At 51.2% G+C, this 15,020-nt stretch overlaps 1 protein-coding gene across 1 annotated transcript in view; it reads right to left on the bottom strand.

The window, feature by feature from the left end:
• The window catches only part of MSI2 (musashi RNA-binding protein 2), a 254,694-nt gene extending 254,510 nt beyond the window's left edge, over nucleotides 1–184 (bottom strand). Inside the window, exon 1 of the mRNA XM_010573965.1 lies at nucleotides 36–184. Coding sequence (XP_010572267.1) covers nucleotides 36–184 — 149 coding nt within the window. The remainder of the gene's footprint in view (nucleotides 1–35) is intronic.
• Between the last annotated feature and the right edge of the window lie 14,836 nt (nucleotides 185–15,020).

The raw sequence follows: 15,020 nt of genomic DNA on the forward strand, positions 1-15,020 counted from the left end.
AGCCGGTATCCTCCGGCTGATAGCACACCGCTCGCGATAACGGCTCCGCCACTCCGTCCCCGCAGGCCTGCCTCCGGCGTCCACGCGTGTCCGTGGGCCCGTCCGCAACGGCGGAGCAGACCCCCGAGGTGGCGGCGGCGGCGGTGGGGGTCTCTTGCGGGGGAAGCGGGGCGACATGCGCCATCCCCCCTGCCCCCCTTCCCCCTCGGCACGGCCGGGCTGGTGTCAAAGAAGTGATTCCAGGGGCTGGGAAGAGTCCGTGGGCAGGGGAAGGCGGGTGTCCGGCGGGGGAAACCAGGCTCACTTTTGGGGACTGGTGAGAAATTCGGGCATTACCGGGAGGTGTCGTTTATCCCGTCACCCAGGCATCGCCACCCGCTCTGCCCTTCGCGTGGGCACCGCGCACAGCCCGCATCCTGCAGACACCCTGGGTTTCACCTACAGCCGACTGGGGCTGCTCAAAGAGAGCGGCTGCTGCCCAGTTCCCCCGTGTCCCAGCATCCCAGGGCTCCCACATCCCAGTGCTCCCACATCCCAGTGCCCCCGCATCCCGGTGTCCCCGCATCCCAGTGCCCCCGCGTCCGGGGCTCCGGCAGCGCTGCTGCAGCCTTCGGCCCCAGCCAGGCGCTGCCCAGCACGAGCGGACAGCGTTTGCCCTCAGCTCCGACATTTTACGCTCGGCATCTGAACAGCACTTCGCAGCATCAGACGGGAAGCGGCGACGGGGCTGCCAAGTATTGCCGTAATTATATAAGGTGAAAGCAATCAGTTTCACCTAAATTAAGAAGCGCTGAGCGGGAGCGCGGGCCGCCCGCCCGACGGGACTGAGCCGCGTTGCCCTACATTTTCAGAACCATCCACAATTCCGAGTACCTCCGCTCGCCCGAGACTGAGAGCCTCCTAACCAAAGCCCTCCTGGCTCAGCGGCCATGCCTGCAAGAGCTGTTTTGGGGTCACCAACTATTTCAAGCTCAGGGATTATAATTTTTTTTTTATTTGGGGGGGGGCAGTGTGTGAAGGTACTTTCCAGCAGTGACTTAATGAACAAGGCGTAAATCAGAGGACGTGCACAGGTCCGGTGGGTCAGGCCTACTGGAGGAACAGCCGTCTTCGTGTTTTGATGCCAACCACTGTAAAAATATGATAAAATTCCCTTTATTGGGTTTGTTTTGACGTGAAGTGCTGAATTTGGGTTCAGCGGCGTGGCAGGCGCCCGCGGGGGTCTCTGCGCCCCTCGTCCGGGCGGGCAGGGAAGATCCCGGCTGCTCCGGCCGGGACAGGAGCTGACCCGGCCCTGCCCCAGCGGGGCGAGCGGCACCAATGTGCAAAGTACATGGATGGGGGGATTAAAGAGCAGTCTTTTCCTCCCCCCTCTGAGCCTCCTTTAGATCTTAGCTATTTCTCGTAATAATCACCGGGAAATTACTAGTCAGGAGTGTGGTTCCTGGGGTTATATTACCCCTTTAATCTCTCTGACCGTGGTGCAGAATTTTAAAGGGGTTCCAGAAAGAACAAGCGCGAGACAGATTTTGCTGATGGACAGAGGGAACTTCAGCGGACCCGATTACAGCTCAAGAAAAAAATTTGGATTTCTATATATTAAAATGAAATCTTCACTGTTATCCCTTACATCAGCGAACACTACAGGTCGAATGGCTTCTGAAAGACTTTATCGGTACTTTCTCTCTTCCGCCTTTCCCAGAGCTGTGGCCAGGTTCAGGCAGGTGACCGGTTTCAATCTGTTCAGTCATTTTCGCTATTTCTCCTGCACACGCTGCTGAGATTTACAAATTCAGCTCATTTTCAGCCAGCCTTCCATTACCGTGTTTGTTTTTGCCCTCGGTCAGGTTTACAAACCTGAGCAGTTAATGTATGTACATTAAGATGGAACCCCCCCGGGGTCCTTACTCCGGGCGTTTTGGCAATGGCCATTTGCTGGCGTTTGCAGGAGGAAAATCCCACTAATGACTGATTTGGAGAAAACCAGGGACAACGCAGCCAGGAAAGCGGGTGCAGGGCTTTCCCCTCTCTTCGAGGCTGCCCTCGCACCTCTCCTTGTGCCCAGAAACCAGCTCTGCTGCCCCCAGAGCGGAGCCCGCTCCCCGGGAACGCGGCATGCCCGAGCGCAGTGGGAGATGCTGCAGCGTTAGAAAACGGCCCGACGCAAACCGCTGCCCGACTGCATCTGCAGAGCACACCCAGGCCGGCCGCCTGCGATCCCCTGCAGCATCACCGAAAACCAGTGAGCGCGTTTACCCTACCTGCCACCTCCGCTTACATCCCGCTCGGCACACACCCATGACTGGTTAATTACACCACAGCTTTCTGCTGAGCAAATTATTCTAACGGTACCTAGGGCAGAATGTGGCCCAGGCAGTTAGTAAAATTAGTAAAAAGTTTGGGCTATGTCCAGAGGAAACAAGTTTCCCTGCCGTCCGGTCTGAGTACAGCGGAGGCTGCCACCCCGCTTTGCTGCCCTGGATGCAGATGGAGGGGGGGGGTCGGCACTGCCGTGTTTCTGTCCCCAAACCCTCCACGGTCAGCGTAGCCCTGCAAAAGGGACTGACCACTTCACTGCCCCGTGTTCCAGTGAGCAAAAGCCACAACCGCTTCACCAGGGACGCTCTGGGGGTGCGTTCAGTGCCTGAAGCCCACAGGTGATGAACCAGGACCCCCTGTCCTGCTCCCGGGGCAGCAGACAGCACCCATCTCCAAAGGTGCTGTTCCAGCCCCAATCCCCAGCCTTTTCTCCATACCGGGGAGAGTTTGCAGGCTTGCCCTTTGCTCTCCTTCTCTCTGACCTCTAATGTTCATGCTAAAAATCTGAACTCCCAGCAGACTTTCGGAAGTAGCTAATGAACTGCGAAGCTGACATCTGTAACTGCTGGTCAGTGGTAACATTCTCCCTAGCTGCACAATTAAAAGTTTGAGCATTTATTCCAATAACAAGCAAAGTTGCTGCTATCGATACAAACCAACCCAAATTCTAGACGGTAGCTCTGTAGACAGCCGAACTCAGGCAGACCACATCTGTCCATGTACTCATATAGCACCTACTTCTCATTTACAGGTTTTAGCCTCACTGATTTCCTTTCGATATATGGCAGCTCTGTTTCAGATCAGAGACTGAGATGAAGAGTTTGTTAAGATAAGCGTTTATAAGGCTTAAGCGACATATGACTCCCAATCTCACTGAAGATGCGTGGGTCCTGAGAGCTTGATCCCTGAAATAAATAGATCTTGGGCTCCTGAACCAGCTAGGGGCCTTTGGAAATATTATGCCAAGTAAGGAAGCTCGCAGCTGAGCTGGGTGTAGGTCCCAATCGCCCACGTCGCAGTCGTGTGCCCCAGCCGTTTGGACATCTTGTCTATGCCGTGCAGTGATGCTGAATGGCTGCATCTAACTCGCGCTGCCTGGAGAATGAGTTCATCTATCTGGTGCTGGAGAAATCTGCATTTATGTTTTGTATGCTCTATAAATTCAGTGTCATAATAAAAAGGATCTAAATCTTTACTGAATAATTCATTTTCATGCATAGGGAAGAAATAATGACCTATATTATATTCCATCTATCATTTAGTAAGTTCTTGAGATTGATCGGCCGGTGGGTTTCGGAAATCCCCGATGACTAACAGTGTGCTGCGGACTGGCCTGCCTGTTACCCAGATGTGGCTTCACCTGACAAACATTATTTAGACAGCATTACAGAGGGGCAATACACTGGGGAGCTGCCAGGAAATCAAAGATCATTTAAAATGCAGAATATGTCATTGCAAACAATTGGTCTTCTTGAGGCACCTCTGCCTTTGGCGTTACCCCCAGTGTCTACGGCAAGCTACAGACACACACTGGGAGACAAGCTTTGCCAACCCTGTCTCGGAGAAGATACGGCACGGAGGAAGGAAGCGATGTCTTTGGGGGCCGTGGTTTCAGACCAGTCAGGGTGGGGTGGGGAGGTCGGGGAGGGTTGGCCAGATACAGGTCACGTCTCCAAAGAGCTGGGAGAAGGCTTTCTACGTCCCCCCGGCATTCGTAACGGAGGATGGGCTTTCAAGCGCACAGCGCCCAGCAGCTTTGTTGTGATATTTGTAGGCAAAATTTCAACAGAGTGCAGGCTTAGTGGGTTAGATATTTTTTATTTTGGTTTATTTTAGGCTGCCCATCCTTTAACACCCACCTGCCTTTCCTATTGGTGAGCTCCACCCATCTTCCCAGGTTGCCAGTCCCTCTCTTTGTTACCAGCTGCTGAATCATGTGAAACGAAACTGCAAAACACAGCACGGAACGCTGCCCGTCCACGGGATTTGCAGGTACCCGCGACCAGGCGCTGGCCCTGCTCCAGCAGCTTGCCAGGGAAAAACTAACAAAAGCCACTTGAATTTGGCTGCACATAAAGGAGTTCGTTACTTCAAAACATGGCGGCCAGTCCCTAAACTGAAACAGGTTACCCCAGAACCAGTAATTTTAGGGAAGCAATACCGGTTCACACCTCGTGCCCATGTGGCTCTAGACTTTTTGAGTAGACTCTGAAGTTTTTTCCCGGTGGAAGTTCCAGATCTGCATTGCATTATTTCAGCATCTTGCTAATGAAGACATTACATTGACCTTATTAAAAACATCAGGATTTTCATCTTAATTGAGAAAACAGCATTTTTCAACTGTTTCAAAAGAAGAATAAAACCCAAACATTATCAGGCCCATCTTTTAGATGATAAGGGTGGGGGGAAGCTCTGTGAGGAAAGATTTAAAAGCCTGCTTTGTTTTCATCAGCTTTGAAATCAACAGACAGCCCTGAGAATCTTGTTTTTCAGAACTAGTGTTTAATTCTATTTACTACTTCCAGGCAATTCTATATATATACACCGAAAAACCCAACCAGACCACTTTAAACAAATCCTCCTGCTTTTTTCAGATGTGTCATTTCTCCTGTGGGTAGGATTGCAGGATACAGATCAATTAGGTTAGAAACAAAAACAAAATGGGGAGAAGAGGCAGGGGAAGAAGAGGTTTTGTTTTGTCCCTGTGTGGCTCTCCCTGCTTGATCTGGCTCAGGTGACCATCCTGCAGACGCCTTTACTTCACCTGAAGGAGGGGGTCGCTAAGGATTTTTTTTTCAAGGACCTTTCCTCAACCGCGAAGGCTGATAGCAGCTGGCAATCCCGCCACCCGCTTCTGTGCTGAGAAATATTTGATCAACCGGAGCTATCCCTTGCATCGCCTCTCGCCATGGGACGGTTTGGCAGCGGTTTCCAGCAGACCGGCGCCCGCTTTGCTCCGCCATACCGGGCAGAGGCCAAGAGCAGCAGCCGGACGGGGCTCCGGCACCGCCGCCGGCGTTCAGCCCGCGCCGTGCCCCCGTGCGAGCAACGGCCGGCAGCCGGACATCCTCGTGCTGCTGCTATGGCCCCGGTCCAGGAAAGCACCTCAGAGCCTGGGCAATGCCACCGCCTCTTGCCGGCGTTGGGCTGCGGGGAGACGCGCTTTTTGGGCCATGAATACTTGTGGCTAGAGTTATGCCAGGAATCCCGTTTCCTTCCCTCTCCCAAAACGAGGCTGTTTACCTTATTTTTCTACCTGATTAATTGTTACCAAAGGCCTTTAAGATCCTCTGACAAACTGTTCCTGAAGTCCAAACTAATATTATTAACTATGAATCTTCTCCTATAAATAATTCCCAGAAGTAGATCAATGCTACAACTGAGCCAATGGGTTCACTGGAATCATTTCTTCCTGTTACTCCTGGATTTTTTTTCCTCTGTCGCCACTAATCAATTATGATGATAAAACTATCCTGGAACACCCCCAAAATAAAGATAAACAGTGTGTATTATCAGAGGCTGGGAATGTGCGGAGCACTGAAGATGCGTTACCTTCTCTGTGGCACATTTGTTTTCCCCTACAGACAGTTAAAGGGAAAAAAAAAGGAGGCACAGTAAATGAATGGTCTGGATGTAACACAGCATTAATTCCCTGACCTTCTGCATTGAGTGACTAAGAATCTCAATCTCAATTATTCCTTTCATGATGGAATCTAAAATAGACACAGCAAGTCCTCACATTCTTGCTCAAAACCAGGAGAGGTGGAATGAGATGAGCCAGCCCGATCATTCGGTACTGAAACCACATTCATTATCAGTTCCATGTCATTCAAAAAAATTGACTGCAGGAGAAAGCAAGAGCATCCAAGGAGAATTACTGCAAAACATGCACTGGCAGTATCTGTATAAATACAGACACACAGTTATGTATGCATATGCACTTAAAATTCACAAGTCTGAAGCTGCATCAGGGGTATGAAAAACAAGTCACTCCCCAGAGGGCATCATCGCTATAAATTTCCAACAGGCAGATCAAAATTGATGAAAACACCCTGAAAGGTTGATGAGCAAAGCTCACTCTCTGGAGGCAGTGGGGATCCCCGCAATTCTGTGCGTTCACCCCCACTAACAGGGACAATCCGGGGGAGCCCGTTACGAGACCTGGACGCGCCACACAGCCTGGCGAGGCTCAAGGATGGGAGACCACGTGTGATGAGGGCCAAGTAAAAGGTAACGGGAACCATTCATTCTGCAGGGTTAACTGCTCTGCAGATCATCTCTGCAGTTACGTCCCAAAGCATCTGCGTTCAGTGGCTGATCTCATGGTGAGAACAAAGAATTTTCCAGATTTGCCTGGCTGTCGGGAGCACGGGCAGGACACGTCCCGCCACGTCCCCTCGCCCAGACAAGAGGCACCATGGTGGCCGCTACTCTCCATCTGGAGTATTTTGCCCCTTTAGCCGTCTGAGCCATACGCTCCTCTGGCCAATGGTCACATGTTGAAGCTTTGGCATTCCTGCACCTCTGGCACACTGGAAATGGCAAAACCAGCAATTTCTGGTGTTTCCTGTCTGGACTTTAGAGAGTTAACTAGTTTATTTACTTCTCTCCAGTTAATCATATAATTCTTATGGCTGATACAGCAAATTCCATGACCATTAAGTTCACATCAAAGGAGATGCGAGCAAGAAAGTTTCCATGAAGCTTTAGACTATCTCAGCACAGATCTTCAGTGGGGATAAAATTGTCATAGTTACACTAGCAATGTATATTGGCTGAAGATCAACCGCTCGTGCACGCACCTTTGAAGGTATTTTCCTGCAGCTGAAAAGCAAGGACAAAAAGGCCCCCAACACAACTGTGCAAGCCTCTCCATGCGAGGGGCTGTATTCCCAGCTACAGTCGGCCCCGTTACAGCGTCACGGTACGGCAGTGTGCAGGCAGGACCCTCGCTCGCTGAACGCAGCGGCTGTTACCGAGGGTCCTTGGTCCCCCCAGCCTGGATTTACCTTTAACGTAATTCACTGGCTTTCCAGCAGCAGATGTGAACTGGACTCCTAAGTTTGCCTTTCTGGCCAGGGCCTGGCGTACCATGTGGGAAGGCTGCAACAAGCCTGGGAGACAAGAAGTCGTATGCAGCCTCTGGCCGTATCTTAAATTCCAGCATTGCACGCCAGGAAGAAATGTGCCTGGTAAATGTAGCCGTAACTACATTAAACCACCATAATTTAATTCTAACCACATCATTACGGAGGTGCAGATCAGATAAGCATGAAGAGCTCGGGAGAGACGAAGCCGGAGTTCGCCCGCTGCGCCGGGTTCACGGGAGCCGTGCCGTGCCGACAGCCGGCCCAACCCTGCGCACCGCCGCACCCGCCAGATCGAGGGGATTTTGGGCTTGGAGAGCATCACGCTTCCTCCTCATGGGTTATCGTATATGTTTAAACTGCAAACCCACCTCTGCAGAAGAGCATCGTCTGCTCTGACCTGCCACCCGGTGAAACCGCCACACCTGAAACAGGCAGATCTCTGCACCCCCTCACCTGGGAGGGTATTTTGATCCACGTTGACCTTTACCAATCATGCGTGGTCCTTCTCACATCCAAGAGGCTTCGTCAGCGCGTTCGTGCCGGGGTGGACGATGGCAGGGGGCTTGCTGAGCAGGGGAGCGCTGGCAGCCCATGGCTGAGCTGCCGCCCCAACAGCCCCCGATGCTCTCCAGCCCTTCGCCGCGCTGCCCAGGGACCTCCAGCATCCCAGCCCCGAGCCCGGCGAGGGGATGCGAGTGAGGAGGAGTCGCTGGGCCCCCCACGGCAGCCTCCTCTGGACTCGTCCATCCACACGGACCGCTGCCTGCATGTCACCCTCCCTCGGGGCATCAGTGCCTTGGCCAAAATCACACCAGACCACCACGTCTGGCCATGGACCAAAAAACAATCTTTGTGTTATGACGGAGAAACGTCCTTATACCAGGGAGCATTCTTTTCACATATTTAAGAAATTGCTCATCCTTAAGCATCCTCTTCCCTTAGATTTAAACCACTGATGCTCTGACTGTCAAGGTCCTGGATTCCTGGTCTGACTTTTGGGCAGCCATGAGATTAACTCTTTTTTTCCATATCATCTTAAGCAGAGGTTAATGCTGAACTTGTGCTTGTGCCTTTGCTGAATCAGGGCTTTGCCGAGTTCCTGCTTTATTTATTTGGCTTTCTGTGATTGCTGAGCCGAGATGGCAAGGATCCTACCTTGAACCACCCCCGGGACTTCTTGTGATAAAAAGCAAAGGCTGCAAACACTGTGGAGTCTCTGCTGCATTAAGAGAGTAGTTTCATGAAGATTCATGTCTTTCATATTGTTCTATGAAATTAAAGAGCAGAGGAAAATCACTTTCGAGGAAGTGAAGATCTACTGCAGCAATTTAGATGTAAACATAATTAAGCAACTGGTCCTGACATACCCGTCCCTTCTTGGCCAAAGTTCAGCTGGAGTTTTCATCGATATTAAGCTCAAGCTATGCAAATAATTTGAACAGGCTTTGTCAGGAAACTAAGCTCCAAAAGAGATTTTGTGTGACAAGATCTATAATAATGCTCCCCTCGGCCCTTTTGAACCTGATCCAGATCTTTAGGTCCTTCATTTCTCTTCCTGCATCGTCCACCTGCCACATGGCGGCTTAATATTCACACTTAAACATGTATAAAAGCCAGTGCGAGACACAGCTGACAATACAGCAAACCTGGTTTTCAGACTCCAGATACCAAATCAAGAAATGCTGCAATCACATGTGGAGCACTACCCTGTAATAAAGTCACTCTGCCACTTCATACTTATTCAAATTACTTTGATGCGTTAATTTCATACTGAAGGCTCTCGCCTGGGTCAGGCACCGTCTCTCTCTCCTCTAACTTAATGCCACATCAGGTATTGCGTGTCCTCCGGGAGGTGGCACGCAGCCACGTTAAACTGGCGTAGGCGCCCTGCCGTGTGTTCTGGCCAAACGCGACAGCCCTGAAATTACGTCCCTCCATCCCACCCGCAGCGGTTTGCCTTGCAGCGTGATGGGGGGGGCTGCAGAGCCTGGAGTTGGGGCGAGCCGGAACCCCGGCTAAAGAGGGAGACTTCTAAAACCCCTCTTAAATCAGTTAATCTACAATTTCGGGAGCCAGGTTGAGAGCTCCCAGTGTTGGATCAGAAACGCTACAGCCCCATGCCTCAAAAAACCAAACCACTACAAAATCCACTCTGCCCGGTTAAAGTTAGTTCAAAGCACTGCATACGCATGACTGTGTTTCGGCAGACGTTGTGCCAGATTGGGTGCAACCTTTTTTTTTTTTCACACACCCTGGGCACGATGAACGCACACCCCAACCAATTCAACCGACAGAGGACTGTGTATTTAGCCCTGATGCCGATCGTGTCCACCCTGCCCACCAGCCCAGCAGCACCCAGACCCGGCCCAAGGAGCTGAAAAATCAGCCTCAGGGCAGGTCTGCAGAGCTGCACTTACTGAAGCAAAAGTGATTCAAACCCCAGTCAGCCACAGGAGTTTCTGTGCAAGCTTTTCTGAAGTAGCTCAAAACTGGCTGGCACAGGGTTAGTTGCACACTTAACTGCCTGAAATAAGAACTGGGGATTGAACGCTTGGGTTTGGTAACTTGTTTTTGAACAGGCACAACTACAAATGTGCAATTTATAAGCGTAAATACACTTACAAACTGGTTATAGCTAAGCAAAATCACACTGCTCTTAAGCTGAGCTGGAAGCATTGAGCTTTGGTGGTGATATTTAGAGCTTTCCCGAGTCCCTGGGTGTGGAGTGGTTTTCTAAAATTGCTGGGTTTTTTCTTTTCTTTTTGTTTAAAGTAAATGTATAGTCTTTGAAGCTCTGAGGGAAGAACTTGAAAAATGTGACCTTTAGAGCTTTGATACAGACAACAAATAAAAAGAATCCAAAGGACAATCCCTTTAAAAATATATGTGGCTATTAGCGAGCAGAGAAAGGAAATAAGGATGACATGTTTTGCTTGGAGGCCAAGATTGATGGCAGCTTCCTATGTTATCCTTAAAATATTGGTAGAATAACATGGTACTGGCAAACATCTGCTGCATGCGACATTGCCTGCCCGATTTTGCAGGACCAGGTGCCGTCTGGGCTCAGGGCTCGCTGGGCTGATCCACCAGCCGTGCACGGAGCGGAGGCATCGGTGTTTGCAGCAGAGCTGGTGCAAGGTTGCTTGAGGAGGCTGAGGCTAAATGCGCGGCGGCACTCCAGAAGGTGACATTTGCTTAGCTGGTGCTTGAGAGCATTTCAGCTTCACCTTTCCAAATCAAAATCTCTGCATCTTTTGGAACCATGCCTAGAGGCCCACCAGGATCTTCATGCTATTTCTTATCGGGACGCTCTTTCAAGGAAAAGAAAAAAACTTGGAAAATTTGCACAATACTTAGCTGGCGTGGACAGAGTCTCCTGGACTTGTTCTTCCTGACTGAGGCCATTTTGGAGTAATACATCATTAAAGCTCTGTCGCTCTCATGATGTATTAGTGTAATGCATCATCAGAGCAGCATTGCTCCAGTGATGCATTACTCGTCACATAACGTTAGCCTCTCACCACCCAAACATCCACCAGCAAGAACATGTTCAGGACAGCCAGTACATTTTAATTTATTATTTTAAAAACTTTTGGAAACTTGAGCTGTTTATTTTGAAACTCAGTTTTCTTTCCTTTTGGGTATGCAGCTGGAACCAGCGGTACCGTTTTCAGGTGCCTGCAGAACCATTCCTGGAGAATACCCCACAGGCTTTACTGTGCTATGCTACTTAAAAGGTGAAAAGGATTTTGGGAACAAACTGAAGCCAATGGAACACCCCTAAGGTTTCTTCACCTTTTACATTGTGTGTGCTGGCAGCCCAGATGAGTTATGTCTGCAGTTTATCCAAAGAACGAGTATTGCAGGGATTGCAGTCCCACAAACGTCCTCAGACTCCCCCCAGCTGCCAAAAGTAGGTTGAAGCCAAGATTCAGAAAAACTTACAAGCCGAGGGTTATTTTATACTCAGATTCCCCACCCAGACACCAAACTCCTTGGGCCGCGTTTCCCACGGATCATCTCACAGCCTTCGGTGGTACTTAGCTGGTGGGAAACGCTGCGCACAAAGTGCCGAGGAGGGGTTCAGTTTGCATCGTCTGAGCCCACGTGCCTCCGCTTCCATGTTTAAGCCAGCAGGCTTTTTCTCAAGATTCCCAGCGTTGTTATCTGGTATAACCAGCAACCTGAGCTGGGATACAGCAGGACATTTAAGCTCGCGACTGCCCCTGCGTCTAGGGCAGAGGAACGAGGGAGACCAGTGTCACGTCTGACTTTGACCTCTTCCACTTCAGCAGGTCTGCCCCGACGTGGGAGCATCCCACCAGCCACCGACGACACTTGCGCAGCCTCAGCTCCGGAGCAGCCCTAAGTGGGCAGCACGGGCAGGAGACCCCAGACCTGGGCAGAGGGGACACTGCGGATGGGAAGGGTGAGCATCACTCCAATGCCTCCTCCCTTGGCAGGGCTTTGCTCCTCTTCCCGTGGTCCAGAGACATCGCTGGAGCTCATGCCGAGCGGTGGTGGGGCTGGTCTGGGGACGACAGCCCAGCAGTGCTGCTCCCTGTTCTGCATCTGCTTTGAAAGACGCCAAATAAACACAAACTGCACGGGACAGACCCCCATTCCTGCTGCTCATCTCTCTTCGGGAGCAAACCCTGGCATGGCTCTGTCTCGCTGGAAACATCTTCCTCGCCTACGCGGAGGAAGCATTGCAACCACCTAGGGCTCTCCGCACGCTTCCAGGTGTCTGTGGGATTTCTCATAAAACCATCATCCGGGTAAACAGGCAACAGCAAAGCTACTCAGCAGACTACTTTAAATATAATCTGATGAAGAAATCCGACCTGAAAGTTTAGTCACAGCAGCCCATCACACTGTTTTGGAGACAAATTTCTGAACCTTTCCCTTCAAATGCACTCCTCCCGCGGTGTGTATCGCTCGTCAGTGTAGCTATCGGATCAGCAAAGCGCACAAAGCTTTTTGCCATGAAAGTGAGGGGTGGCTTACCGCATTTCAGTCACCTCCTTGGTGGCCAGAGGGATAAATCCAGCAAGACTAAATGCCTCCAAAAGCTAGAGAGAGTGAGTTGTTTCCCAAGTTCTTTGATTTTTAATCCATTTTGCTTTCATTTTGGTACAGTGCATCTCTAAGACCCATTGCAGACAGTGCCCCCCATCACACAGGGAGAAGGACCGGAGGGAAATGCAGGAACTGCCACCGCAGATGAGGACACCGATCCGCACAGCTCAGTCCTGGGGGGGAGGTTCAGCAGGAGTAATGCTGTCCATAGAGGTACAAAATTCCTTACCTTAGGGGAGAAAGCCCTGAAGCCTTATTGCTCCTATCCCTTTCAGATCGCTGCCTTTGTTTTTTAACCCTGGTTGCAACTGTCCAAATATCCTGTGTTTCCCCTGAGAGTTTCTCATCCTCCTCTGAATTTCCAGCCCAGCACAGGGAGTTACTGGAGACTGAAAAAGACTAGGAATTTTGCATGTCTGTGCCAATCCATTTCTCACTGCATTGATTTTCCCATGGTCAGAGCGTACCATACACACACAGAGTTATAGTGGCACAGGGATGGATGGCACCCAGCCTGACATAAAACAAAAAGCCATCTGATACATAATGGACCCTTCAAAATATTTTGAATACATGGTGGATCAGGATGATGAGTTTATATCTGAGCACTTTCCATCCAGATTTACTGTACTGTCACATCAGGGCTGGAAAAAAAGTCCTGGAAATACCATGTGAAGGAGAGGAACCGTGGTCTAGAGGCTGAAATCCTCAGTTCTGTTTCAGGTGCTGCCTTTTAAATGTTGAGAGACATGAGGGAAGCCACGTTTTACCTTGCCATTTCCCTTCTTTCCTGTCTCGAGCGTTATTCCTCTAGTTTCCTGCACTGGGGCCACCCCTCACCACGCAGCCGAGCGGCTCTGGGCAGCAAAAGGGCTTCTGCACCGGGACGAGGACCACGGTGTGTGCCTTCCCTCTTTGGCATCCCCGTGTGACAGCCCTGTGCATCGGTTTGACACAAGTATGATTACAATCCCACCGTTAATACAAGTCACTCGAAGGAGCAGGTGACGGCCAGTAACAATTATCAAAGCTTTCTCTCTTTTAAAGTCACCTTTTTAAAAAATGCATGGAAGTTTAAAATACTTTTTACAGTTACTCCTCCCTCCCCTTTTTGCTCACCTCCTTGAACCGCTGTGGTTTACCATAGGTATAACGCTGCTGGCTTGAATCAATACGGGGACAGTATTTAGCTGTTCTGTATCAAGAACAACAAAAAAACCCCAAAATTAAAACCAACACAAACTTAGCTGAGAAAGTAACAAGAAGGCAAACTCAATTACTGTTTCATCTGGCATTATTGTAGCTTTGCAGCTCTTTGTCAGGGACTTCTTCCAGGCAAAATTGGAGAGATTATCTTGTCTGGATGTTATGAAGTAGCTAATCCCTTCCGCAAGTGGAGAAGAGCCAAATGCTTCACGTTGGGCCAGTAGAAGTGTAAATATGGTAACAAAGTGCTGCCACCGGCTCTCCCTGGCTGACCCGACCCTCCCCTCCAAACACAGCCTTTTGCCAGGGCTTTGCTCCTCTCCCCGCACCTTTGCGAGATACCAAGATTTCTCCAAGATCGCCCTTTCCCGGCCCAGAAGCCGATCGGAGCTCGCGGCTCTCCCCGCAGCCCGCGGTGGCGAGCCCCGGCCGCACACCCTGCCTGCTCCACCGTCCCCGGCAAACGAGCCCTGAGCGCAGCCGGCACGCCAAAGCGCACACCCAACAGCTCTGGTCGCACCAACAATTAATTGGTTTAATGAGACCAGCATAACTAGCATTAAGACAGCAACCGGCACCTCAAGGCGGTGGGTCGGCAGCAAGCAGGGACTTGCTCGCCCAGCCCCAAAAAGGCAACTCAGGGTGAGAAGTGGGAGCCATTTGCGTGTCCCAGCGCTGTTACCCACAGCACGAAGGGCTCCAGCACGCGTGGCCCAGCGCAGAGAGGGACGGCGAGGTGTTTGGGAACCGAGAGCCGCTGGCAGGGATGGGGCTTTGGCAGCAGGTGAGTAAATCCCCCCCGGAGCCGGCGGATTCGGCGCGCTGTCCCCTCCGCTGCTTGTGGGGGACAAGAGGGAAAAGGTATTTTTAGAAAAAAGAAAGGCCGCTGTTTAATGTCACTGTGCTAAGTGAGTTAGCTCCGTTCCAGCTCTGCCAGCGGCAGACATCCCCGCCGGGCAGCGAGAAAACGGCTCCTGGGGTGCAGGGACTCCCCCCTGCCGCAGGCACCCCAGGAAAGTCACTGGGACTGGAGCAACACCACTCTTCAGCAGAATCTTCCCAGCAAAGAGCAGAGGATTGATCCTGCTGCGATGGAAAGGGAGGCAGAAGCCCTGTCGTTCCCGCACCGCGTTGTTGACCCCAGCAAAGCCAGAGGCACGCTGCCGCCTTCCCCACGGCATTGCCCTCGTCCCAGCCCAGCCCACCCCACCACCACCGGCTCTTCCCCCGTGTTACCATCGGTCTGCGTGAGGAAAGGACGAGGTCTGCCCCGAGAGCTCCGTTATCTGCCCCAGCAGACGGCAGCAGCTCTCGCTCCCTGTAAAG

The sequence above is a fragment of the Haliaeetus leucocephalus genome, unplaced genomic scaffold, assembly GCF_000737465.1.
Source record: "Haliaeetus leucocephalus isolate CR32 unplaced genomic scaffold, Haliaeetus_leucocephalus-4.0 Scaffold395, whole genome shotgun sequence".
Lineage (NCBI taxonomy): Eukaryota > Metazoa > Chordata > Aves > Accipitriformes > Accipitridae > Haliaeetus > Haliaeetus leucocephalus.